Genomic DNA, 23,595 nt, shown 5'->3' with positions numbered 1-23,595 from the left:
TAATACAAGCCTCCACTTACTGTGTGCTCACCCAGTGTCAGGCTCCCGATGACCCCTTGCACACCTTCTCACATTTAATCCTCAACAGCCCAAGGAGACAGTCCTTTTATCTCCATCTCCAGGTCACAGATGAGGAAACCAAGGCACACGAAGCTTAAATCACTTGTCCCATGCCCACTACCACCCCACTGCCTTGTTCAAATTCAACTGGAATGGACTGGCCTGAGTCAGGAAAATGGTCCCTCTCCCCTAGGCCCTGTCTTTCTGGAAAACATTCATTCATTCATTCGTTCATTCATTCCATAATGAAAAATCTGCTACTGGTGTGAGTCACTGCTCTAGTGAACGAGGGCTTCCCACTCACCCTCCATCCATGACTCCGTAAGACACCACAGCCAACATCCACATGTACAACTGGGTTATGTCAAAGCTGCAGTATTCGAGAGATCCCAGAGGGCTCCTTGTCCCATCAACCTGGTGGGGCCCTGACATTTGGATCAGTGCTCCTTGCAAGCGTCTCGGGCCTACAAAGTCACCATGGATTCGTGGGGGTGTCAGATGCCTGCCTCACTGCCCTCCCCCATTGTCATGGGAGCGCTGGGAGCAGGAGTGAGTGTTGTGAGTCTGGAAGTAAAGTTTAGGGAGAGCTGACCTGAAAGGCAAGCCCCTGGGGAGCCTCTCCCCTTCCCTCCTAAAAATAATATTCTATAGAGCGGGAGGGTCAGAAGGGATATGAAAGGTCACCGGGTCTTCCAGCTGGAAATGTCACCAATTAGAATTATTTGGGTCACAAACTCATTTTTTTATTGAGCAAAGTAGGGCAGCCGGAAGGGTAGAAGGAACACATGTTTTGGGGTAAGACAGACATGAGTTCTACTGTGAGCTTCTCAGTTGCCTAGCTCAGTGTCAGAGAAATGAGCAAACCCCTCTGAGTCCTGGGTTTTCCATCTATAAAATGGGGATAAAGATGCCTACCAAGCAGGACCGCTGGGATTAGATATAATACAATGTTTGTAAAGCATTCATTCCCAATGTCTGGCACATAAGAGGTGTTTCACAAAGGCACTATAAGTGCCGGGGACTGCCACACTGTGAGTGTGAGGGGAGAGAATTGTTGAATTTCATCCTGGTCTCCCTATGCCAAGCTGGCTCCGGGGGATCTAGACCCTAGCCTAAGAGCCTCAACTCCACACCACCATTGCTCCTAAGTCTTAAGCCTCTCTCCTTGAGGCCCACAACTGGATCCTTCCTTTCCCAGAAAGGAGGGGTTCACCACCTCTCCAGTGCTGCCGGGTTCTCTATAACACAAGGTAGTCTCCCCTCATCTGAGTGGAGACCTGAGGTCCCTGGAAAACAGCCTTCTTCTAGCAATTTGGAATGCTTGGAATATGCTCCTAACTAAGCTGGCAGAGGGAGGCAGCCGGGTAGCTGCTCACGCGGAACCCCAAAGCCACAGTGACCCTTCTCTCTCATGCACCACATGAGCAGTGGCTCTCCCTCCAAAGACTTCCGGGATCTGACCACCTCTTCCCTCCACTGCGGCCTCCTTGGTTTGAGCCCCTGTCCTGTCCCCCCGGGGGGCTTCTGTCACAGCTTTCTGACCAATCTCTCTGCTTTAGCCCTTGATGCCTTTAGTCCTCCTCCAGCCAGACTGAATCTGTGGCAATGGCACTCAGGGACTCTGCCCGAAGATGGACTTGAAAGTGAAGAAAGCGCCTGCTTCTCCTAAAGCAGAAGCCATAGCAAAGGCTGTGAAGGCCAAAAAGGCAGCATTGAATGGTGTTCACAACCACAGGGAAATGGGAAGTTCCACATGTCACCCGTCCATGTAAGACAGCCGCCCCGGCCTGCTGGCCCACCACACTCCCTTCACCCCAGCCTCTCACAGCGGCGGTCCTCCCAGCTGGTCTCACCTCCGGGGTCAGCCCTGGCTTGAAGACAGGACTCCATCTTTCCTTCCTGCAACACCTGTGGCAGTGCCAGGCCCAGTGCCTGACAAGGATATGTTGCAGAAATCAATGGAAGTGGCCAGGAAACTGCTCCCTAAGTACCCACCAGCTCCTCTAGATACTTTTCAATTCTCCTGAGTCCCAGGCTGAGGTTAGGGAACTTGGCAAATGGCAGTCCTTAAGTGGTGGAGCTGGAACTGGGAGTGCCCCGGGGCTGTACTCCAAACCTCCCTTGCCTGGCCGCACTGGGCACCATGGAGATGCCGTGGGGAGCGGACGTAAGGATTCCGTAAGACACGGGTCCTGCCCTCGAATCTAGTGAAGAGAAGCAAATGGATAAATTAAATAACAGCCCTCGGCACAAAACTGGTGCCAATAAATACATTTTGCCCTTGAAGGGTTTCGGAACCCCCGCCCTGTCCCGCCCACCGCACCGCGGTTCTCCAGGTGGGCAGGCCCCGAACGGCCCCCGCGAGCCTGTCCTTGGTGACGTCACGCATGGAGGCGGGACGGAACCCGCCTGAGGGGGCGTGGCCCGGTGAGGCTCTAGGCCCCGCCCCGAGAGAGGTCTCGGCCGGGAAGAACGGAAGTCCTCCCGCCTCCGCCCGCCCCCACGCTCTCTTCAGTCCCTCCCCTCAACTCCGTGCGCAAGGTCGTGTCCCGGAAGTGAAGGGGCCATGTTGGTGGGTGACCCCGGGAGAGGTACCGGGCGAGAAGCGAATTCCGAGGAGTGGTAGCGCGCGCAGTCCGCGGGTGAGTGAGGGGAGGAGCGGGGCTAGGGGCCCGGGGCTCGGCGAGCCTCCGCTCGGGACCTCGGCCGGCGCCCCCCAACCTGGCCACCGGGTGTCTTGCCCCAGACCGCTCAGGTTTTCCCCTGGGAGGCCGCTCCGTGGCCCCGCCCCAGCCTCCGGAGGCCTCCCGGGGCTCGCGAGCCGGCCTGCCCTAGCCGAGGGTCTCCCCATCCCGCCTCGGCCTGGCCCCCCAGGGTAGGGGCAGGAACTGGGAACAGGCCAGGGCACAGTCGCCCAATTGCCGAGCGACCTTGTAGTAACAGCCTTCGCGTGACAGTCGCCTCGAACCTCATAAAGCACTTTTCCTATGGATTTTCTGGATTCATGTCTCCCACTCCGGGGGGCCCTTGGGGCTGAGGGGAGCTCTTCTACAGTTGAGGAAAAAAGGACGGGGACGGTGGCTTGCTCAGGCTCGCGCAGGAAGTTAGTGAGGCCAGACACTGATGGCTGACCGACTTTGGGCTCAAAGTTCAGATCAGATACCTCCTCATTCAGTCTTATTTCTTTATATCTGAAATAGAGGTGATCATTTTTTCCACATAGGGACGTTAATTCTTTCATCCAGAGTATTTTGGGAGGGGGCCCTTATATGTGCTGGGAGAGTTTGTGGAGCACCTGTGCTTTACATGGTATTGCCCGAGCAAATGGTAACTATCCTTACAGCCGCAGGCAGAGTTGGGGTTAGGAGTGCACCCTCCTTTCCAGTTGTGTGCCTGTGGGCAAGTTACTTCCCTCTGGGAGCTTCAATTTCCTCCACTTAAAATGGGGATAATGACACTGGGTTTGTTGATAGAACAAGGTGTGACATTCTGTGGGATGTGCCTGGAACTCGGGTGGTATGTAGTAATCAGTAAGTGTTCGTTGTCATTGTTGGGAGCCCTGACCACCTCATAGGTTCCTTAATTTAAACGTGGTGATGAATGACAAGGCATTTTATAAATGACACTGTACCTGTGTGAAGATTCATTACTGAAAGGAGATGGTGGCGGTTTTTGTGTAACTAAATGTAATATTTATTGAGTACTTACAAACCAGGCTAGGCCCCACTAGAAATAAATAACACTGATCCAGTATGTGCCAAGCACTATTCTAAAGATTTTTTATTTATTATTTGACACAGAGAGATAGAGATCACAAGTAGGCAGAGAGAGAGAGGAAAGCAGGCTCTCCGCTGAGCAGAGAGCCCGACGTGGGGCTCGATCCCAGGACCCTGAGATCATGACCTGAGCCGAAGGCAGAGGCTTAACCCACTGAGCCACCCAGGCACCCCATGCCAAGCACTATTCTAAACACATTTACATATGTAACTCACTTAATTCTCATACCAACCATGTGGGCAGAATACAGTCGTAATCCTCATTTTGCAAATGTAGAACTGAGGTGAGCACAGAGAGGTTAAGAAACTTGCCCAAGGTAATCCTTTCACGAGTGGTGGTGTCAGAATTCAAGTTTGGCTGAGATCCCTTGCCTTCAGCCACTCTGGACCACCCCTTGTGGTGAAGTTCTATTTTAGAGGCTTTCCGTGCATTATCTCACGCTGTTCTCAAAATAACCTAGAGTGGAAGGTAGATACTCTTTAACATAGTACCATTTCCATTTTACAACTGAGGAAGCTGGTGCTCAAAAGGGTTAAGTACTTTGTCCAAAGTCATATGGCTGGTAAATGGCAGAGCCAAAATTGAAGGCCTAGCCCTTCAGCATAACCTGTACTTTCCCAGAAGAGGGGATTGAGAGGCTGGGGTTTACTCCTCGACCTGTCACTAAGTCATAGTGTGACCTTGGCCCAGATTAAGAAATCCTGAATTTTAAGATAGTGTCTGTAACCCCTTCCATAATTAATTCTGATTCTAGGCTTCTATTTTTTCCCTTCTGCTTATAGCTTGACGCCCACCCCCTACCTGTCCCCCATGGCCCCATGGAGCCGAGAGGCGGTGCTCAGTCTCTACCGGGCCCTGCTGCGCCAGGGTCGAGAGCTTCGCTACACTGATCGAGACTTCTACCTTGCCTACATCCGCCGTGAGTTCCGGAAAAATCAGAAGCTAGAGGATCCTGAGGCCCGGGAGAGGCAGCTGGAAAAGGGCCTGGTCTTCCTCCACAGCAAATTGGGGGGGATTATTTAGGATCCCCTCCTTTCCCCTCTCATTCTAATTCCAAGGGAAAGAGGACATAGGTGTCTTCCATAGACACTCCTGCTCTTTCCCATCCCTACCTCACAGATGCAGTAAGAAGCCTCAGGTAGGTAGACACTTACTCTTTTTTATTTATTTTTTTTTGTTAATATTTTATTTATTTGACAGAGATCACAAGTAGGCAGAGAGGCAGGCAGAGAGAGAGAAGGAAGCAGGCTCCCCACGGAGCAGAGAGCCTGATGTGGGGCTCAATCCCAGGACTCTGGGATCATGACCTGAGCTGAAGGCAGAGGCTTTGAACCACTGAGACACCTGAGCACCTGACACTTATTCTTACAGGTTTCTTTCTTTCTTCCCCCCTTTTTCTTTTGGATGCAAAGGACCAGGAAAGTCACTTCAGTGACCATAGTCACTAGAAATCAGTAGAGGAAATACAGATGTTAACAGAAGTAGGTTTCTTAATTGAGAAAAAATAGGCTGTGAGTTTCAAGCCCCACCAGAACAGAATTATTACTGCCATTTTATTTCATGGAATATTTGACATGAAAATTTTAGAAAATATACTAGTTAAAACTATTGGAGCTCAGTTCTAGGCTGGCTCATTCTCCAGTGGGTTCAGTTACCTCGTGGGTCAGATCATACTCCCCAGACATAACTGGGTTCTATTACAGTCTAGAAAGTAAGTATAGTGTGTCGACTTCGAAGGACCGTGTCTGGGTTTAAAACCTGGCACGGCTGCTAATAGCTGGGATTTAGGGCAAATCACTAGACTTTTCTAGGCCTCCATTTCCTCATTTGTAAAATGGAGAGAATGGTACCTTTATCCAGTTATTTTGAGAATTAAATGAGACCATGCACACAGCACTTGGAATGGTGCTTAGTAGGAGGTTTGTGAGCCCTGTTTACTCCTGATAGCATGTTACCAAGAAGTCCCCCTCTAACCTAATGAGTATATTTAATTCAGCAGCTTTTCCAGGGGGCCTTTTGTGGTCCTGGCATTCTGGCAGGCTCTGGGATAAAGAGAAATGATATGGACCATCAAGGACTCGGTCTAAGGTGGAGATCCACAGGAAGTAATCGCAGTGGGAGCAGCTGTGTACTAGAGGGTCATCTAAAGAGTTTGGAGGTGGGATGAGGACAGGATTCTGCCTGAAGTAGGGTGGCAGGAGGACCATAGGTGGCCATAGAGAAGGGGATGTTTGACGACTGCCTCAGATGAGAAAGAAAAGCTTGCCAGGCAGATGGGCAGGAATAAGCAAATACGCCAGTGGAAATGGCATTTGGTAGTCCTGAAACCTGAGTCTGCTGTGGCTCGAAGGGCAGACCTGTACGGCAAGTGGCCAGAGTTGAGGCTGGGCCAAGTCAGCGAGGATGCTGATTCCCCTATTGAAGAGATGGCGACATCTGAGGAGAGGGGGACCGTCACAGCTTTGGGAAGCAGGGGACAGGCATGGAAGAGGGATTTTGGCCATGAAGACATTGGTGAGAGATGCTAGAGGCAGTAGATCTGTCCAGATGACATGGAGCGAAGGGAGGGGGTGGGGTGGCTGCCCGTAAGTATGTGTGCACAGCAGTGGGGCTTGGTGACCAGTTGGCTGAGACTAGAGGAGGAGACAGGAAAAGGAAGACTAGCTGAGGTGGCAGGCGTGCCAGCTGGGGGAGGGTGCTGTGTTTGATCGAGAGGGAAAGTGGGCGGGGGGGGGTAGCGAGGAGCCTTACGTAAGGGCTTTTGGTTCGCCTCAGCCACTTGGGTTGCCTGGCAGACTGGCCTTCAGCGGTGGGGGCCAGGGGAGGGCTGATGCCCATGGGAGCCTTCCTGCACAGGGAGGGGTAGCAGATCCGGCAAGAAACTCATGAGTTACTGAATCTTTGTGTTAATCTAGTTTGACTGTGAGTTGGGTTACAAATCGCCATCACCATCTCCTCAAAAAAACCAAAAATAACCCCATAGGGTTAATAGCTCAGTGGTCCAATGAACACGTACTGTGTATCAAACACTGTTGGCCCTGGGCATGTGGCAGTGAGTGTGCCAGAATGTGCCTCCAAGAAGTGTGTTGTCTCCTGGTTAGTAGAGAGGGGATGTGAGCGGGTGGGGCTACAGGCCACTTGGGACTCCTTAAACTACTTCTCCCCAAGCAGCAGGAGCTCCAGGTTCCAATCTTGGCTGCACAGCTTACTGACCCCATAAACTTGGGCCAGTTACTTCCCCTCTGCCTCGGTTTTGTCATCCATAAGTTGGCAAGAACGCTGTGACTGACCTGCTGGTATGAGGAGATGTGTAAAATGCCCGGCCTGGGGTGCACACTTGGTGCATGTTCGCTGGCCTCGCGTGTACTCCTGCCGGGCAGGTTTAAGTCCTGTGACTTTCTCAAGTAAAATAAGTTGGGATTTTCATAGTTCTGGGAATGGCTGGGCCACCGTGACTCGTCCTCCCCACTACATCGGGGTGGTGACTATTGCTGTTCCCATTTTTGTATCTGGGTAGACAGGTTCAAAACTTGCCTGAGACTCTCCGTCCCCAGCCCTGCCTGCCATGTTGGTGTTCCTTCTCCTCCTCTGTCATTATCCTTTTTAAAAAAATACTTTGACCCTGTTTTAGTGTACAGCTCAGCAATGTTAAGACTGTTCATAGTGTTGTGTCACAGAGCTCCGGAATTTTCCGTCTGGTAGAACTGAAACTCTGTACCCATGAAACAACAGTGCTCCTTCTTAATCGCACTGAGGAGCCGGGCTCCCCCTCCTTGCCAGGTGGATTTCTGTGTCCTAATCAGCAAGCTAGCGCAGCAGAACCTGAGTGGACGAGGTACAGTGGATAAACAGTTGGAGCTGGAACAGGCTAGTCTTATTTATTTATTTATTTTTTCCTAAAGATTTTATTTATTTATTTGACAGACAGAGCTCACAAGCAGGCAGAGAGGCAGGCAGAGAGAGAGGGGGATGCAGGCTCCCTGCTGAGCAGAGAGCCCGACACGGGGCTTGATGCCAGGACCCTGAGGTCATGACCTGAGCTGAAGGCAGAGGCTTAACCCATGGAGCCACCCAGGCGCCCCACAAGTTAGTTTTAGAACAAGAACTTCTAGGGACATCTGGGTGGGTCAGTTGGTTAAGTCTTCATCTTCAGCTCAGGGCATGATCCCAGGGTCCTGGGATTGAATCCCACATCAGGCTCCTTGCTCAGTGGGGAGTCTGCTTCTCCCTCCTCTCTGCCAGCACCCGCTTGTGCTTGTGCGCGTGTGCACGTGCTCTCTCTCTCTCTCTCTGACAAATAAATAAAATCTATTAAAAAAAAAAAAAAGAACCAGAACTTTTATCTTCCTGTTGAAGCTCATGGAAGCACTCTCCTCTCCTGGGTCATGAAGTGTTGACATCACCTGGGCCTTGGATGGAGGGAGCACATTGCCCTAGAGGAGAAAAAGCCTTCTCTCAAGCCTACGCAACTTAATAGTTTTGGTCTCAAGCCCAGCTTAGCATCAGTGCGTTTTAGAGGTCATCTTTAGCTCCATCTCTAAAGGAACAGTGTAACTCAGATGGTCTGGATTGCTGCCTGCCTTCTGGAAGTTGATCTTTTGTCCTGTTCATAGAAATCATAAAAGACTTAATGATAGTCAGTATCTGTGGAGTACTTTTACAGTTTATAAAGTGCTCGCATATAGTATTTTTGTAGATGTTTTTTCCTCACTACAACCTTGTGATTCAGGCCATGCAGGCATAATTATCCCCTTTTCATTGTTGAGAGAGGAAGTAACTTATGGAAGTCACCAGCTAATAAGTCAGGGCTCAAAGACAAATACTTATCCACCAGATTTCCGGCTCAAAAACTCAGGCTCTTTTCTGTTAAGCCACATCACTGCCTTGTTCTTACTGGTCATCACATGGGCCCAGGACTGCATGGCCCAGGGAGGCTGCTTCTGGCTTTTGCTTGTGGGGAGGATGTCTCCTGGTCCTGCTGCCTCACATTCAAGGAGGTGCCTGCATCCAGGGGTTCTCTCTCTTACAAATACATCAGTGAAGGTTCTTTTGTTGTTTTAAAAAAATAAAACAGTGGTCGTTTGTTACGTGTGGGGAACTGTGTAAAGTTCTACTTTGTCCTGTGGCCCCTTACTCAATGGCCACTAGGGAGGATGAGTAGCATTCTCGCCTGACCCCACCTGTAACGTAGTTGAACTCTTGTCCCTGGCCTTTCTTGCTCTTTGTATATTATGAAATGGGAACCTCTTTCAGCAGGCCAAGTAGTCTCCCAGTACGTCCCTAAATCAGAAACTTCTACTGACTGCAAGAGGTAGAGAACAGTGCCACCGAGGTTGTGAACTCTAGTTAGGGAAAAATATTTTTGGATTTGACAGTGACTCTCCCTTGATAACTTAATTGCTGGGATAAGGAGAGTCAGAAATCTTTCTTTCTTGGGGAGGGGAAGGATAGAGGCAAAGGGCAGGACATGTGAAGCCGGCAGTGCGCAGTTGCAGCTGTATGGAAGGTGACTTACACTGGAAAATGCCCCGCGGTATCCTGTCTGTCTCTCCTTCCATTCTGGGTGTGCTGGGACCCAGGTTGGTGTACAGCTGGTTTTCTCTGCGTAACCCCTGGTGAGCTGGCCTTGGGAGGCAGGGGAGAGCAGCAGTGGTGGGAGCAGTACTCAGATCTGAACTACATGGCCGTCCTTTATCTGCGTGCGGCCCAGGGTTCTAACTTGCTGGGAATCGGGCTTATTTGGGGGCGTGGGGAACTTCGTCAGGATGACTCCATTGTTGCCGGGGAGCATGTGCATGCGCCCCTTGCTTGAGTGCTGGATGAGAGGCCAGCCTCTTCAGTATGGAGCCCATGAACTCCCTTTTAGGGGAATCACATCTTTAGTTCATTTTGCAAGTGCATTTGGGCAGATGGGTTTTTTTCCCCCGAGTTAACGGCCAGGTTAACGGCATTTATTCTCACTGTCACAGTGCCGGCCTCACATGAGCTGCTTATAGCCCCCTGAACACTTTCCCCAAGAAGTGGGTAAATGTAATATGATGTGGTAGAAAAAGCATCTTACTGGGAGCTGGGAGGCCTGAGTTGTGGAGGTGGCTCTGCCATTCCCTGTCACTGGGACCTCTGGCACATCACCTCCCTATGTGTGGAGTGACGGCATGGGACTGGACGAGCATCTTCTGTCTTAATCTAGTAGATGAGGCCTTCTCACACCTCACCTTATAGGAGGTAGTAGCCAAAGGATCAAAACACTGTCTACATTATACTGATGGGACGGGAGAGGGTTGAATTGCATGTCGGGTACTTCACGCTAATATAAGGAAGGATTAAGGTGCCTCGTTAGCGCAGTAGGTAGCACGTCAGTCTCATAATATAAGGAAGGATTAACAGTGAGCTAAGGCTTTCTAGTTCTATCCTCTCCGTAGATTGGTGGAGAGGTTTTTTGGCACAATTAGCGTGATCCTTTCTTCCCCCTTGCATGCAGCTACCTCCTGGGACATGGTATCTCTGTCTTGACCTTAGAGCCCACAGTGCTATAGGCAGAAGGATTTGGGTTGCTGGAATTCACAGAACACCCTGTACTTGTTGGGAGCTGGCCTCATGGCAGAGACGGGGGGTGGGGGGGGTGGCTCTCGAGGTCCCAGGCACTGATGGCTGTGTTCTGCCTTTGTCCCCAGGTGCGCGATGGCAGGCTCTGGTGAGCGCAAAGGCAAGAAGGATGACAATGGCATTGGCACGGCCATTGATTTTGTGCTTTCCAATGCCCGGCTGGTGCTGGGGGTGGGCGGAGCGGCCATGCTGGGCATCGCCACGCTGGCAGTTAAGCGGGTAAGTGCGTGCGGCCGGGGCTGGGGCAGGAGAGGGGGTGAGGCTGCCTCTGCGGACTGGAGCTGACCTGGAACGAGACTCCAGTCCTGCCCCTGGGAGCGTGAGCTGGTCAGGTGGCATTATGAGGTGAGCCTTTAGGAGAGTTCACTAGGTCCACTTCTGGGACTCTGCCCTAGAGAAATCACTGGCAGTACAGATAAGTCTATCCCAGTGAGGAAAAAATGGCAAATAACCAAAATACCCTTCCTTAATTACCTTATTTAAAATGGCAGCACTCCCACCACATATACACTTCCTACTTCCCTTTCCTACTTTATCTTTCTTCATATTTATCTCTGTGTGCATACTTCACATTTAACTTGTTAATTAGGTACTACCTGTATCCCTTCACTGGACTGGAAACTTCGTGAGGACAGGGTTGGGTCTCTTTGGTTTACTGCTTTATTCCACACTTAGAACAATGCCTGGCACACAGTAGCCGCTTGGTATCTAGTAAATAAGTGAATCCGTGTTCAGCGTTATGGTAAGTTCATAAGGTACCATGTTGTATCGTCAGAAAAAGTATCATAATGTTGAACACTGGTTCATTTTTAGTGGCATGGGGGAAATGATAAAAGTGATGAGTGAAAAAAATCCAGTTCCAGAAGTATATGTAGAGTCAGATCCTAATTATATAAATGTATGTTTCCAGAAAGAACTAAACCAAAATATTAACAGTTGCCTCTGTGTTGTGACATTATGGTAGATTGATTTCTTATTTGTATCATTTAGTATTTCCCAAGATTTTCCACGTGGAGCCAAGTATTCCATAATCTAGGATAAAACAGTCATTGGAAAACAGTAGTTGAACTCCCGAGGGCAGAGCTGCTGGGAAGAAGGGAAACGGGCAGGAAGCTACCTCTGCCGGTCCTCTCCTCTTTCAGATGTATGATCGGGCCATCAGTGCCCCCACCAGCCCCACCCGCCTGAGCCATTCAGGGAAAAGAAGCTGGGAAGAACCGAACTGGATGGGCTCCCCCCGGTTGCTGAATAAGGACATGAAGACAGGCCTGAGCCGGTCCCTGCAGACCCTTCCCACAGACTCCTCGGTCTTTGACACGGGTGAGGAAAAGGCTGTTACCCCTCTGGGACTTCTCTCTGGGCTCCCAGTACTACATCTGCCTTCAGCAAGTGTTTCTCGAGCACATGTGTGCCAGGCTCTGTGCTAGCACTTGCCTTTGGTGCCAGGCCCCTCCTCCTTTCCCGGGGCCGAGGCAGCTGTGGTCTAAGAAGCATGGGAAGAGCTCACATGCCTCTCTCTCTTGCCTTGGCAGATACATTCTGCCCACCCCGGCCCAAGCCATTGGCCAGGAAGGGCCAGGTAGACTTGAAGAAGTCACGACTCCGCATGTCCCTGCAGGAGAAACTTCTTACTTACTACCGGAACCGGGCAGCCATCCCTGCTGGCGAGCAGGCTCGGGCCAAGCAAGCTGCTGTGGACATATGTGCTGAGCTCCGGAGCTTCCTGCGGGCCAAGTTGCCTGACATGCCGCTTCGGGACATGTACCTGAGTGGCAGCCTCTATGATGACCTGCAGGTAACAGGGTGGTTCCCACGAAGGGCAGGGCTGGGTGCCGACCAGGATGCTTCTCGAGAGTGTCGTTGGTACTGAAGATCAGCGTCCCAGGCTTGCCAGAAAGACTTAGGTCTTCCTGCTTCTGCATTCTGCCCACGGCAGTAGCACTTGTTGGGTCTTCTTAACCCTTTCTTGTTCTTTTTTCTTGTTCTGACAGACACGTTTTTTTTGTTTTGTTTAAGATATTTATTCATTTAGGGACACCTGGGTGGCTCAGTTGGTTAAGCTGCTGCCTTTGGCTCAGGTCATGATCCCAGGGTCCCGAATCAGGCTCCTTGCTCAGCGGGAAGCCTGCTTCTCTGACTGCCACTCTGTCTACTTGTGCATGCGTTCTCTCTCTCTCTCTCTCTCTCTGACAAATAAATAAATAAAATCTTAAAAAAAAGAAAAAGATATTTATTCATTTAACAGAGAGAGAGAGAGAGCGCGTGCACAAGTAGGCAGAGTGCAGGCAGAGGGAGAGGGAGAAGTAGGCTCCCTGCTGAGCAGAGCACCCGAGAGCCCGCTGAGCAGAGGGCTCGATCCCAGAACCCCAGGCTCATGACCCGAGCTGAAGGCAAACACAACGGACAGAGCCACTGAGGCGCCCCTGACAGATGTGGTTTAAATCCTCACTCTGTTTGAATTGGTAATGGCGACATGAACGAATTCATAGTTTCCTTTATTGTTGGGGGCAAATTAGATGGTGGAACCCATGTTCCGGGATGCTTGTCTCTCGAGCAGATTAAGTCCCTCAAAAGTTTTTTAATTCTGCCTGAACAGGTGGTGACAGCAGACCACATCCAGCTCATCGTGCCCCTCGTGCTGGAGCAGAACCTGTGGTCATGTATACCCGGTGAGGACACCATCATGAACGTCCCTGGCTTCTACCTGGTCCGTCGTGAGAACCCGGAGTATTTTCCTCGTGGTAGCAGTTACTGGGACCGCTGTGTCGTAGGCGGCTACCTCTCCCCAAAGACAGTGGCAGACACGTTTGAGAAGGTCGTGGCTGGCTCCATCAACTGGCCAGCCATAGGGTCCCTCTTGGACTATGTGATCCGACCAGCACCACCCCCAGAAGCCCTGACTTTGGAAGTGCAGTATGAGCGTGACAAGCATCTTGTCATTGACTTCCTGCCATCAGTGACCCTTGGCGACACTGTCTTGGTAGCCAGACCACACCGGCTGGCGCAGTACGACAACCTGTGGCGGCTGAGCCTGCGACCGGCAGAGACGGCACGCCTGCGGGCTTTGGACCAGGCCGACTCGGGCTGCCGATCTCTGTGCCTCAAGATCCTCAAGGCCATATGCAAGTCCACTCCGGCTCTGGGCCACCTCACTGCCAGCCAGCTAACAAACGTCATCCTCCACTTGGCCCAGGAGGAGGCTGACTGGTCTCCAGAGATGCTGGCCGACCGGTTCTTACAGGCCCTGAGGGGGCTTATCAGCTACTTGGAGGCTGGAGTCCTGCCCAGTGCCCTAAACCCCAAGGTGAACTTATTTGCAGAGCTCACTCCCGAAGAAATAGATGAGTTGGGATATACTCTCTACTGCTCGTTGTCTGAGCCGGAGGTGCTGCTGCAGACGTAAGGGCAGGTGAAGGCCAGAGTGGGCGTCAGGTGGTCAGACCCTGGCTTCTCCGTTAGAAACGTGGCTGCAGAGTTGGTGCCTCACAGGGTCCCTAGGTGCCTCCTATCTTGCTGGTCATCGCCCGGTCACTTCATGCTGATCAGAATGCCATCTCCTTGTCTTCTGTTTTCTCACCGGACCCTTTCTATTTTTGTTACCAAACACTGTGCTCCTACTCCTCCCCTTCCCCTGCTCCAGGCTCATTTATCTGGAATGAATTGAGAAGGCAGAGCACTGGCCTGAGCTGGTGTCTAGCATTGTGGCCCAGGTTTTCTGTCCCTGTCTGCCCTGCCCTTTGGCCTCTTTGTTTTCAGTGTCTTCTCTGTCTTTTCCTCTTGTTCACGCCTTCTGTTTTGCTCCTTCCCCGGGAGCCTATCTGCCTAGTCAAGATGTTGCCTTTTCGTTGAATGTCACGGCAGAGTTCTCATGGCGCTTTCCAAGCTGAGCTCTGCAGACTGAGTGCTCAGACAGTATTTAGAGTTTCTGGGGGTAAAGCAAGCGAAAGAGCTGGCCTTTGACCCAGGTTCCTGGAGACTCAGCCCGTTTCCTCCGCCTCCTGACCAGCTCCAATTCCTGAGTGCTGAAAAGGTCTCATGGGAACACAGTTACTGACTGGCACAGGAGTGAGGTCAGTCTAAATGGGGTGCAGAGTTGCTTGGAGATGGCGTTCTTCAGTGGCCAATGTGCAGTGGGGGAGCTGGCTTGGTGCAGAGGGCCTAGGGAAGGGTGTGTGTGCGCCCCGCCCCGTGTCTGTGCCTCACCCTGGGCTGGTCCAGATCCGAGCTGCTGTTCGAGAAGCCGGGGGAAGACAAGGGAGGGAAGGGGCTGTCGGGACAGCACAGGTGCCGTGCACAGGTGCTGTTGGTCGGCCCCTTCCTTGCCTTATTGCCAGTCAGAATGAGGCCTTCAAGGACATAGCCTTTGTAGTAGAGGTGGAAGAGAGGTTGACAGGCAGCAAACACCTGCTGAAAAGTCCAGTCACCAGTGGAAGTGTGGCCACCCTGTTTCTTCCCCTAGAGGACCTGCCTTTCCAGGACGTTGCCTTAGCGCGGGAACAGGCCCACAGCCAGCTCTTCATTCCCCACTGTCTGCCATGGGAACACGAGGGGACATTGGCTGAACTCTCCAGGCACCGCCAGAGGCCAGAGGGCAAGCAGACATGCTGACCTCTTTCCCATCCTGTCTCACCCCGCACCTAGGGGACTGGTGCTACCCAGGAAGAGCGTGCGTGGATAAGACACACAGGAGAGGGAGGCGGGGCTTCCTGCGCTCCCTCTGGTTTCCGCTGCTAAAACCGCGCTGAGCAACGTCACAAGTATCCTGAGGGTGGGGAGGAGGGTCTCACCTGGTCAGTGCAGCTTCTTTTTTTGCGCTTTCTTCCTGTTCTGGCAAGAAGCCAATAATAATTCTGTTTCTGATCTGCCTATCCAGTATTTTGTTCTCCCAACAAGTTTTATTTTTCTCTCTTCTTACTACCTCTCCATCAGTGAGATTCCAGTGACGCTCTCCGCAGCTGTCTCATTCCTTCCCAATGACAGCAGCATGAACTGACTCTCTAAATAGCACTGAAACCTCAGCTACCTTTCGGATTTAGGGTAGAGATTCCTGTTCCCTTTTGTCATCAATTAGGAGGTTGTGAACTAGGGTTAACGTTAGCTACGTTTGGAAAATTTTCCTGTTTCTCTCTTAGATCTGCAGCGGTTCCTTAAAGTGGCTCAGTTGCCATTTGTATGAAGCTATTCAGAGAGAATGAAAAATACAAATCCCAGAACCTTGAGAGTGATTCTCCATCCTGGCTGTTCATCAGAATCAAGTTAGAGTTTAAAGAAAATCTCTGGTGCCTGACTGTTACCCTGGGTGACTGGCAGAGAGGGTATAGGGAAGGCCCTGGCATCGATGGCTCCTGTGTACCTGTCTGGTATCCATGAGAGGGAAGGGAGAGGGGGGGTTTCAAAAGCACGGGTTAGTCTTCACTGAGGTAACGGATTTGGTTTTCCTAATGTATTATAGGACCCAGTTTTCCCAAGCTGACATCTCTGACCAAATTCCATATAAAATACTGGAAGGAGAGCTGAAAAAAACGGTTTTAAAGACAAAGTCCCCAGTTATCAAAGCCAAGTGTAATTGTGATTTGGTTTTATCTCCTTTCTTAAAGAGCATCTTTCTAAAGGCATCTCTGTCTCTTAACTATGTTTCACAAAACCAAAAACTGTAACTTTCCCATTTCACAAGCAAGAACCACCCAGAAGTCCTCAGAACTAGAAGCAGTGGGAGTTCTTGGCCCTGGTCCTGGTGGGTTTGTTGACTGAGGCTGGGCCAGCCCTGCAGCACGTGGAAGGCAGTGCCGTGCTTGGAGGCTTGGATGGAAGAGGACAACATTCCGACCGACCCCCCCACCCCCCCACTCTGCCCCGCTCTGTCCAGTTTTTTAATCTTTGGGGAAAGAGTTTGTGCTTTTCCCTGCCATTCTGCCTTTCTATTCAGTAACTCCTACCTTTGCCTGAAGTAATGGCATCTGCTCCTACTTCTCCACCTGGACATTTTTTTTTGCACTGTCTGGGTTAGCAAACCATGAGTTAGCCTCATGCTTAAAAAATATACTCATTGTCTTGAAAGCCTAATTAATTCTGAAGTATATGTTGGTTTTTTCTCTGTTGTCCCTTCCTAAAAAAAATGAGTATTTTATATGCTTGGTTGTGACTTTTTTCCCCCTCAAATAAATAATCAAAAACTAATGTCTGGAAAAGCTGTGTTGAGGCCTATAGTCTTTCTTCCTGGGTCTCCGCCCCTGGTGGTCACCCTGTTCACACACCAGATTAGCTGATTTTGCTCCCTTGTACTCCACTCAAGTTGAGAACTCACCTTTTTTTTTTTTTTTTTCTTTAAAGGTTTTATTTGAGAGAGCACAAGCAAGGGAAGGAGCAGAAGCGGGGGGAGGTGGTGGTGACAAGGAGATTCCCCACTGAGTGGGGAGCTGGACGTGGGGCTCAATCCCAGGACCCTGAGATCATGCCAAAAGCTTTTTTGTTGTTTTTTTTAAAGTAGGTTCCATGCTCCAGAATGGGGCTCAATGCTGGGCTTGAACTCAGGACCCTGAGGTTAAGAGCCAGCCATTTGACTGACTGAGCCATCCAGGTGCCCCCTGAGAACTCACATGGTTTTGGTAAGGAATCAGCTTCAGGATCACAATGTCCTGGAGAGGGCCCAGGAGGAGTTATGCATATAGGCATATAGCCCCCCCCCCCCACGTGTCTTAGTCCTTTGCAATGGCACACTTCCTTGATACTGTGACCCTGGCTGAAAACTGCTCACAGGATTGGTTAACACTCTGCCCTTCCTGCTAAAAATCAAGGCCAAAGAGAATAGTAAGGACACCTAGCACTAGGACTGTCAGGCTATGGCTCTTTTACACACTGTTGATTCTGAGGCTAACTGTCCAGCATGTTTACCTTTTCATTCTGATCACCTTGGAGTCTTTAAATTCTTGGTCCCTGAGGCTGAGTCCACTACTTGCCTTCCAGTCACTTGCCTGCCCTTCAGCAGCAGTGAATGCACTCAGCTGGTAGATCTGGGATCTATCACCAGCCCTGTCCCACCTTTGCTAGGTCCACATGGAAGCAGCTTAGCCCCGAGACCTGGAGAACTGCTATCTTTTTTCTCCTTAGGGAGGAAATAAAGCTGGGGAACATGAGGACCTTGCACCGCATAGAGAGAAAAAAATAAACGTCTCCTTTCCAAGAGCTTTGACTTCTGTGTGTGGTATGAAACATTTTCTTACAGGAATAATCCTGCTTCTTCATTTTCAGCCAGGAGAACCTTTGAAGTGCTTGATCTGGGTCTCCATGATAGAACGGATGGGACAAGCTGCCACTGGAGTCAATCATCTGTGGCTCTGAGATGTCAAAACTGGGACAATGTTACTTTCTTTAATTCTCAACCTTCCGCATGGTCGTCCATAAGGAGGCACTGGTAGGTCTCCTGATACAGGAAAAGGAGGACGTACCCCGTGGGTCCTTAGTTACACCATGGAAGACTTGTGTAATGGTTCAGAGATAAGGATCAGACAACTTTGTTATATCCTGACATTTGTGATCCTCCAAGGCAGTAGAGAGACCGTTCTTGTCCCAGTAAGCAGTGTGCTTTGCATGTACCAGTTGTTGCTGGTTTCATCCTCGTCAAGAATAGGCGGCCTCTGAGGAAGCAGGATGATGTAAGGAAGATGTGGAGTGGGGAGTCCACGATCAGAAGACCTGAGTTCTAATAATGGTAACAATAGGCAACTATTAATTGAGCGCTTACCTGCACTTTGCTCAGTGCTTTCCATATATGAGCTTCAGTCTAAGGATGAGGATACTCATTAGCCTCATTTTACAGATGAGGAAACTGGCTCAGCAAGGATAAATTGCTTAACCAAGACGCCTCAGCTACTAAATAGAAGAGCCAGGGTTCTTGAGTTTGCCTCAAAAATCTTGTCTTCCAAGGCCTGCCCCATACTGCCTCCACTGGCAACGGTGTGACTCTGGGCCACACACCTAGTCCCACTGGTTCTAAGTTTGGCCGCACACCTAGTCCCACTGGTTCTAAGAAATCGTTGGACTACCTAGACTAAATCAAACTAACGAATGGTTTGTAGTTACCAAAGACAGTGTTTCCCCAATTTTTTTGACCTCGCAGCCCTCACAGGTATGTCCATGGCCCTCTGAAACACCACAGGGCCCGACTGTGAAGGACACGGGAGAATGATGGCGACCTTTCCTTGGCCCCCTTCACAGCTCCCCACTGGAGAGCAAGTTGCAGGCCTTGACCTGAACTGCTGCTTCCAAACGTGAACTTCCGCGAGTGGGCTTGGGTTCTCAAGCTTCTCCCCCATTAGTGCTATTATGCGGACGCGCTGGGAAGTGGTTACGATACTCCCGGCAGTTACAGAATTGGGAGAGTGACGGCTACCAGTTTAACAAAAAATGTCTTCACGGAACTGCATCTGTATAAACCAAAAGAGGTTACCCTGTGATAGACTTTATACTCTTAGTAGCAAACGTTTAGCAGGCTGGGTATGTAGAAGTACCCAAAATTGGACTAGAGATTATGTATTTTCCCGACTGGACTTGAGAGTTGGCCCCTGACCGTAGGTGCGCACGGAGCGTTTGAGATCACGACTGAGGTCCTCAGTCTCCTTTCAGCTACTGAAGGGCTTGCATGAGGTGGAAACGCACGCGAAATGCCACTTCCTTTGCCTAGTTTCATCTCGGGCCTGAACTTGGTGCTAATTCGGAGCCTCACGGAGAGTGACAGGGATCACAGGGGCCGTGGCCCGACGCCACCGTCTGGGACTACCCGGGCTGAAGGAGCCAGGGCAGTCACGAACGACCACGGGTGTGCCGAGTTAAAGAGCTCAGAAAAAAAGAAATTGGCCGCGAAGAGGCTGTAAATGCCAGAGGCTCTCGGCGGGAACCGCACTGGTCGCTCCGCCCCTTCCCGCTCAGACCCGGCCTCCCTCACCGAGCAGCCCGCCCACTTCGGGTCTGAGCCAGTAGAAAATCGAGATATATATGACTCACCAAGACTAACCAATCAGCTCGACGCTCGCTCTCCACAAGCATCTCGCGCGATAACCAGGCGGCCTCGGACATCACAATAAAGACCTTCCTTGGGCTGAAAGACTTCTCTCCCCGCCCCCCAAGCTGACACCGGAAACGAGGTGTGTCTGAAGAATCCCTCCGCGTTCTCCGCCCTCAGAGGGAAGAGTGACTCTTTGATCTTAGTAGCCTTGCAAAGTAGTGCGCCTTTTCCCTTTCTTGAGACCTTGAAAATAACTCCTATTCTCTTCACAGCTACGCCCTGGACACAAGAGTCGTGGGTTGGACGCGGTAGGGACATCGGATAGGATAAAACGAGTGGGTGGGGGCGCTGGTCACGTGACCTCGGCGGAAGGATGTGCAGTGTGCTACGCCCTCATAGACGCAAAGTCTATAAAGGACCCTCGGGCGGCGCGCCGCGGCCATTTCTTTTCCTCCCGCCTTCCTATGTAGATCTTTTCCGCAAGTGCGCGCCTTCCCTCCTCCAATCCCCGCAGGGTCCGCGGCCGCCATGGCGTATTAGAGGCAGCAGTGCCTGCGGCAGCATTGGCCTTTGCAGCGGCGGCAGCAGCACCAGGCTCTGCAGCGGCACCCCCCAGCGGCTAAGCCATGGCGTGAGTACCGGGACCGGGCCGCCCCGGCCGTGCTCCCCAGGGTCGGCGAGGGCAGTCAGCTCACTTGGGCGCGGCCTGCGGCGGGGCGGTGCCGCGGAGGGGGAAGCGGTTTTACGAGCGCCCTGGACGCGTAACCCGTGTTTGGGTGTCCTTGAGACGCCGACGCCTTTGGGTGGGGAGGCCGCGGCCCGGCGCCGGGTGGGGGGCGGGGAGATGCCCTCGGCGCCCCCGGCCCCTGAACCTGGCGGCGGCTCGTCCGGCGCCCCGCGGAACGTGGCAGGGGCCAAGATGGCGGCGGGGCAGGGCGGTGGTGGCGCGGCGTGAGTCACGGGCGGGCGTGGGCGGGGCCGGGCGGCCCGGGCCGTATTTGGACGTGAGCCGAGCGCGCCTTCCTCTGGCGGCGGCGGGGGGAGGAGCGGCCCAGCCCCGTGGGCGTCCATCTTGTGCGGCCTGAGCGGGCCGCGGGGAGGGTGGACGCTATGGCTTGGGGGCCACACGTGCTGGGTTTTCTCCTAAGTGGGGTTCCAGTTCGGACCCCCTCCCTCCGGGACGGGGAGATGAACTTGTCGGAGCGGCTGAGGTCTAAGCGGACCTGGTTTCTGATTCCTTCTCAGGCTTCTCACGGCATTCAGCAGCAGCGTTGCTGTAACCGACAAAGACATCTTCGAATTAAGCACATTCCTCGATTCCAGTAAAGTCCCGCGACATGGCCGAGATGAGTTTCCTGAGCAGCGAGGTGTTGGTGGGGGACTTGATGTCCCCCTTCGACCAGTCGGGTTTGGGGGCTGAGGAAGGCCTAGGTCTCTTAGACGACTACCTGGAGGTGGCCAAGCACTTCAAACCTCATGGGTTCTCCAGCGACAAGGCTAAGGCGGGCTCCTCCGAATGGCTGGCTGTGGATGGGTTGGTCAGTGCCTCAGACAACGGCAAGGGTGAGTGAGAGGCCTTTGCCCCTGGGGTCTGGTCTGGGGCTGGCTGCGGCAGTGTACATCTGACCTCACTGGTTTTACCTTAAATCTTTTGCAGAGGATGCCTTCTCCGGGACAGATTGGATGGTGGAGAAAATGGATCTGAAGGAGTTTGATTTTGATTCTCTGTTCAGTATAGATGACCTGGAAACCATGCCAGATGAGCTTTTGGCCACGTTGGATGACACGTGTGATCTCTTCGACCCCTTAGTCCAGGAGACAAATAAGGAGCCCCCCCAGACGGTGAACCCAATTGGCCATCTTCCAGAAAGTTTACCCAAAACAGACCAGATTGCCCCCTTTACCTTCCTGCAACCACTTCCTCTCTCCCCAGGGGCGCTGTCCTCCACTCCAGATCATTCCTTTAGTTTAGAGCTGGGCAGTGAAGTGGATATTTCTGAAGGAGATAGAAAGTCAGACTCGACTGCTTACATTACCATGATCCCTCAGTGCATCAAGGAGGAGGATGCCCCCTCAGACAACGATAGCGGCATCTGTATGAGTCCTGAGTCCTATCTGGGGTCCCCACAGCATAGCCCCTCCACCTCCAGGGGCTCTCCAAATAGGAGCTTGCTGTCTCCAGGTTTCCTCTGTGGTTCTGCCCGCCCCAAACCCTATGATCCTCCTGGAGAGAAGACAGCAGCAAAAGTAAAGGTTGAGAAACTAGATAAGAAGCTGAAAAAAATGGAGCAGAACAAGACAGCAGCCACTAGGTACCGCCAGAAGAAGAGGGCAGAGCAGGAGGCCCTCACTGGCGAGTGCAAAGAGCTGGAAAAGAAGAATGAGGCTCTGAAAGAGCGGGCAGAGTCTTTAGCCAAGGAGATCCAGTATCTGAAAGATTTGATAGAAGAGGTCCGAAAGGCAAGGGAGAAGAAAAGGGTCCCCTAGTTGGGGTAGTCAGGAGTGTGTGCTTGTACATAGGCTTGCTCTGAAGCTGTGTTGTAATAAATTATTTTGTAGTGAACTCGGTGAACAAGTGTGTGCCTGCTTTCTTACCTCAGTCCACCTTGGCCCGGCAGTTGTGACCAAGGCAAGTGGTGGTGATTCAAACCTGTCTGGACCATTGGTTAGGACCACTGGTGCTTTTGTAGTACTTTGCATTGGGAGGGAGTTGGCCTTAGGACCCCCACAGGCGCCTGGGTGGGATAGGGGATTTTACCCTGTGGCAGCTGGATGACCAGAAGTAACAGCTGAGGCTGTGGCCTGATGAGAGTTGTGACTGGGGTTTCAAGTACCCAGATAAGGCCCCACCTGGGCACAAGGTGATTAAATTTCACTTCTGGTTTTTATAGTTAAGTAGAGTCCTTCCCAGAACTCCGTTTTTGCTTGAACTGTAGAGAGTTGGGAGTTCAATACAACTTGAAGTTCGAGGCCAGAGCTGGGTGCAAAGGCTGGCAGGTCTGCCCATAGGGGTGATAACGGAAAGACTCGTTGAAACCCAGCACTTAAGAGAGTAATAAGCCAGTCCCGAGTCCCATCTGGGCAGTCCCCTCTGGCCTGTGGGGCTACATCTCCAGGGAGTCAGTGTTCATGTTCATCTGCATAGGGACATGGATGTTGCTCACTGCATGACTGGGCTGTGTGCACCGCTGGGCAGTGCTGTAAGCCGCCTAGGTGTGCGCTTCCAGCCCCTGCGGTAATCGGTGGGGCATATGCTCAGCGGGAAATAGGTGCAGGAAAAATTCAAAGGCTCTTGACCCATTTCGCCCTGTGAGTATTTCAAAGATTTTTGACAGATCACAAGTAGGCTGGGGGATGCTGCGGGGGAAGGAGGCTCCTTGCTGAGTAGAGAGCCTGATGTGGGGCCTGAACCCAGAACACTTGAGATCATGACCTGAGCCCAAAGGCAGAGGCTGAACCCACTGAGCCATCCTTTGAAAAATTTGGAAATGGCCTATGAGGGTCTGCAAGGGAAGCAGAGGCCAGTGATTCCGACCTTCCCAATGCCCAGCATGAAGTGACATGATGTGACACTGGCAGGCCTGGTTTTGGAATACAAAGCTGTGACCCAGTTCTCCTTAGGCACTGGAGGGAGTGGGGGTCCTGCCCTGAGATTATAGAAATCCTCACAGGGCCATGGGCCTCTTCTACATCTTGCTCAGCAGAGCCCGCCCATCCAGGTACTGAAATTACTGCAGACAAGGTCCCCCACCTCTAAATGGCTTTAGAGCTGAGGATGGGGATTTACTGGTGGGGAAAACAGCACCCACTCAGCAACATGCATTAATGTTGGGGGGAACGAAGTACAATTCAAAGTACTTTATTTTTGATTAAAGATTTTATGCGACAGATCACAAGTAGGCAGAAAGGCAGGCACAGGGAGGGGAGGAAGCAGGCTCCCCACTGAGCAGAGAGCCCGATGCGGGGCTCTGTCCCAGGACCCTGAGATCATGACCTGAGCCGAAGGCAGAGCCTTTACCTACTGAGCCACCCAGGTGCCCCCAAAGTACTTAAAAAAAAAAAAAAAAGACTTTTAATTCATCACAATGTGGGACTCCACCCTAAGATCAAGAGTCCCAACAGATGCCCCCCAAATGCTTTTTTCATAAGGA

At 51.8% G+C, this 23,595-nt stretch overlaps 2 protein-coding genes and 1 long non-coding RNA gene across 5 annotated transcripts; 2 read left to right on the top strand and 1 right to left on the bottom strand.

Annotated features, from left to right (window-relative positions):
- The first annotated feature begins 2,529 nt into the window (after nucleotides 1-2,529).
- On the top strand, nucleotides 2,530-14,531 carry MIEF1 (mitochondrial elongation factor 1). 3 transcript variants are annotated; one of them, XM_032346230.1, is made up of 5 exons: nucleotides 2,530-2,702; nucleotides 10,512-10,662; nucleotides 11,586-11,763; nucleotides 11,976-12,238; nucleotides 13,040-14,531. In XM_032346230.1, exons 2-5 carry the CDS (start codon nucleotides 10,519-10,521, stop codon nucleotides 13,844-13,846), a joined length of 1,392 nt encoding a protein of 463 aa, XP_032202121.1. In that variant the 5' UTR covers nucleotides 2,530-2,702; nucleotides 10,512-10,518; the 3' UTR covers nucleotides 13,847-14,531. The 3 variants fall into 3 exon arrangements, with proteins under 3 accessions (XP_032202121.1, XP_032202120.1, XP_032202119.1); XM_032346229.1 differs by lacking the exon at nucleotides 2,530-2,702 and adding an exon at nucleotides 4,654-4,756; XM_032346228.1 differs by lacking the exon at nucleotides 2,530-2,702 and adding an exon at nucleotides 4,859-4,975.
- Nucleotides 14,532-16,970: 2,439 nt separating this feature from the next.
- Nucleotides 16,971-19,782, bottom strand: LOC116592750. Its single transcript, XR_004286604.1, has 3 exons — nucleotides 19,444-19,782; nucleotides 18,636-18,866; nucleotides 16,971-18,142 (listed from the first exon to the last, which is right to left on the bottom strand). It is a non-coding gene; the product is annotated as an uncharacterized LOC116592750 (long non-coding RNA).
- Nucleotides 19,783-19,883: 101 nt separating this feature from the next.
- On the top strand, nucleotides 19,884-22,007 carry ATF4 (activating transcription factor 4). Its single transcript, XM_032346219.1, has 3 exons — nucleotides 19,884-20,075; nucleotides 20,690-21,007; nucleotides 21,102-22,007. Exons 2-3 carry the CDS (start codon nucleotides 20,782-20,784, stop codon nucleotides 21,929-21,931), a joined length of 1,056 nt encoding a protein of 351 aa, XP_032202110.1. The 5' UTR covers nucleotides 19,884-20,075; nucleotides 20,690-20,781; the 3' UTR covers nucleotides 21,932-22,007.
- Nucleotides 22,008-23,595: the final 1,588 nt, after the last annotated feature.

Source organism: Mustela erminea, chromosome 6 (assembly GCF_009829155.1).
Source record: "Mustela erminea isolate mMusErm1 chromosome 6, mMusErm1.Pri, whole genome shotgun sequence".
Classification (NCBI taxonomy): Eukaryota; Metazoa; Chordata; class Mammalia; order Carnivora; family Mustelidae; genus Mustela; species Mustela erminea.
This window is presented reverse-complemented; position numbering and strand designations above follow the sequence as displayed.

Bases quoted from the DNA above. Each gene is read 5' to 3' on its own strand.
- MIEF1 (XM_032346230.1), top strand. From the start codon at position 10,519: ATGGCAGGCTCTGGTGAGCGCAAAGGCAAGAAGGATGACAATGGCATT. The intron at 11,764-11,975 runs GTGAGGAAAAGG...TTGCCTTGGCAG, and splicing joins CTCCTCGGTCTTTGACACGG to ATACATTCTGCCCACCCCGG. The intron at 12,239-13,039 runs GTAACAGGGTGG...CTGCCTGAACAG, and splicing joins GCCTCTATGATGACCTGCAG to GTGGTGACAGCAGACCACAT.
- ATF4 (XM_032346219.1), top strand. From the start codon at position 20,782: ATGGCCGAGATGAGTTTCCTGAGCAGCGAGGTGTTGGTGGGGGACTTG. The intron at 21,008-21,101 runs GTGAGTGAGAGG...AATCTTTTGCAG, and splicing joins TGCCTCAGACAACGGCAAGG to AGGATGCCTTCTCCGGGACA.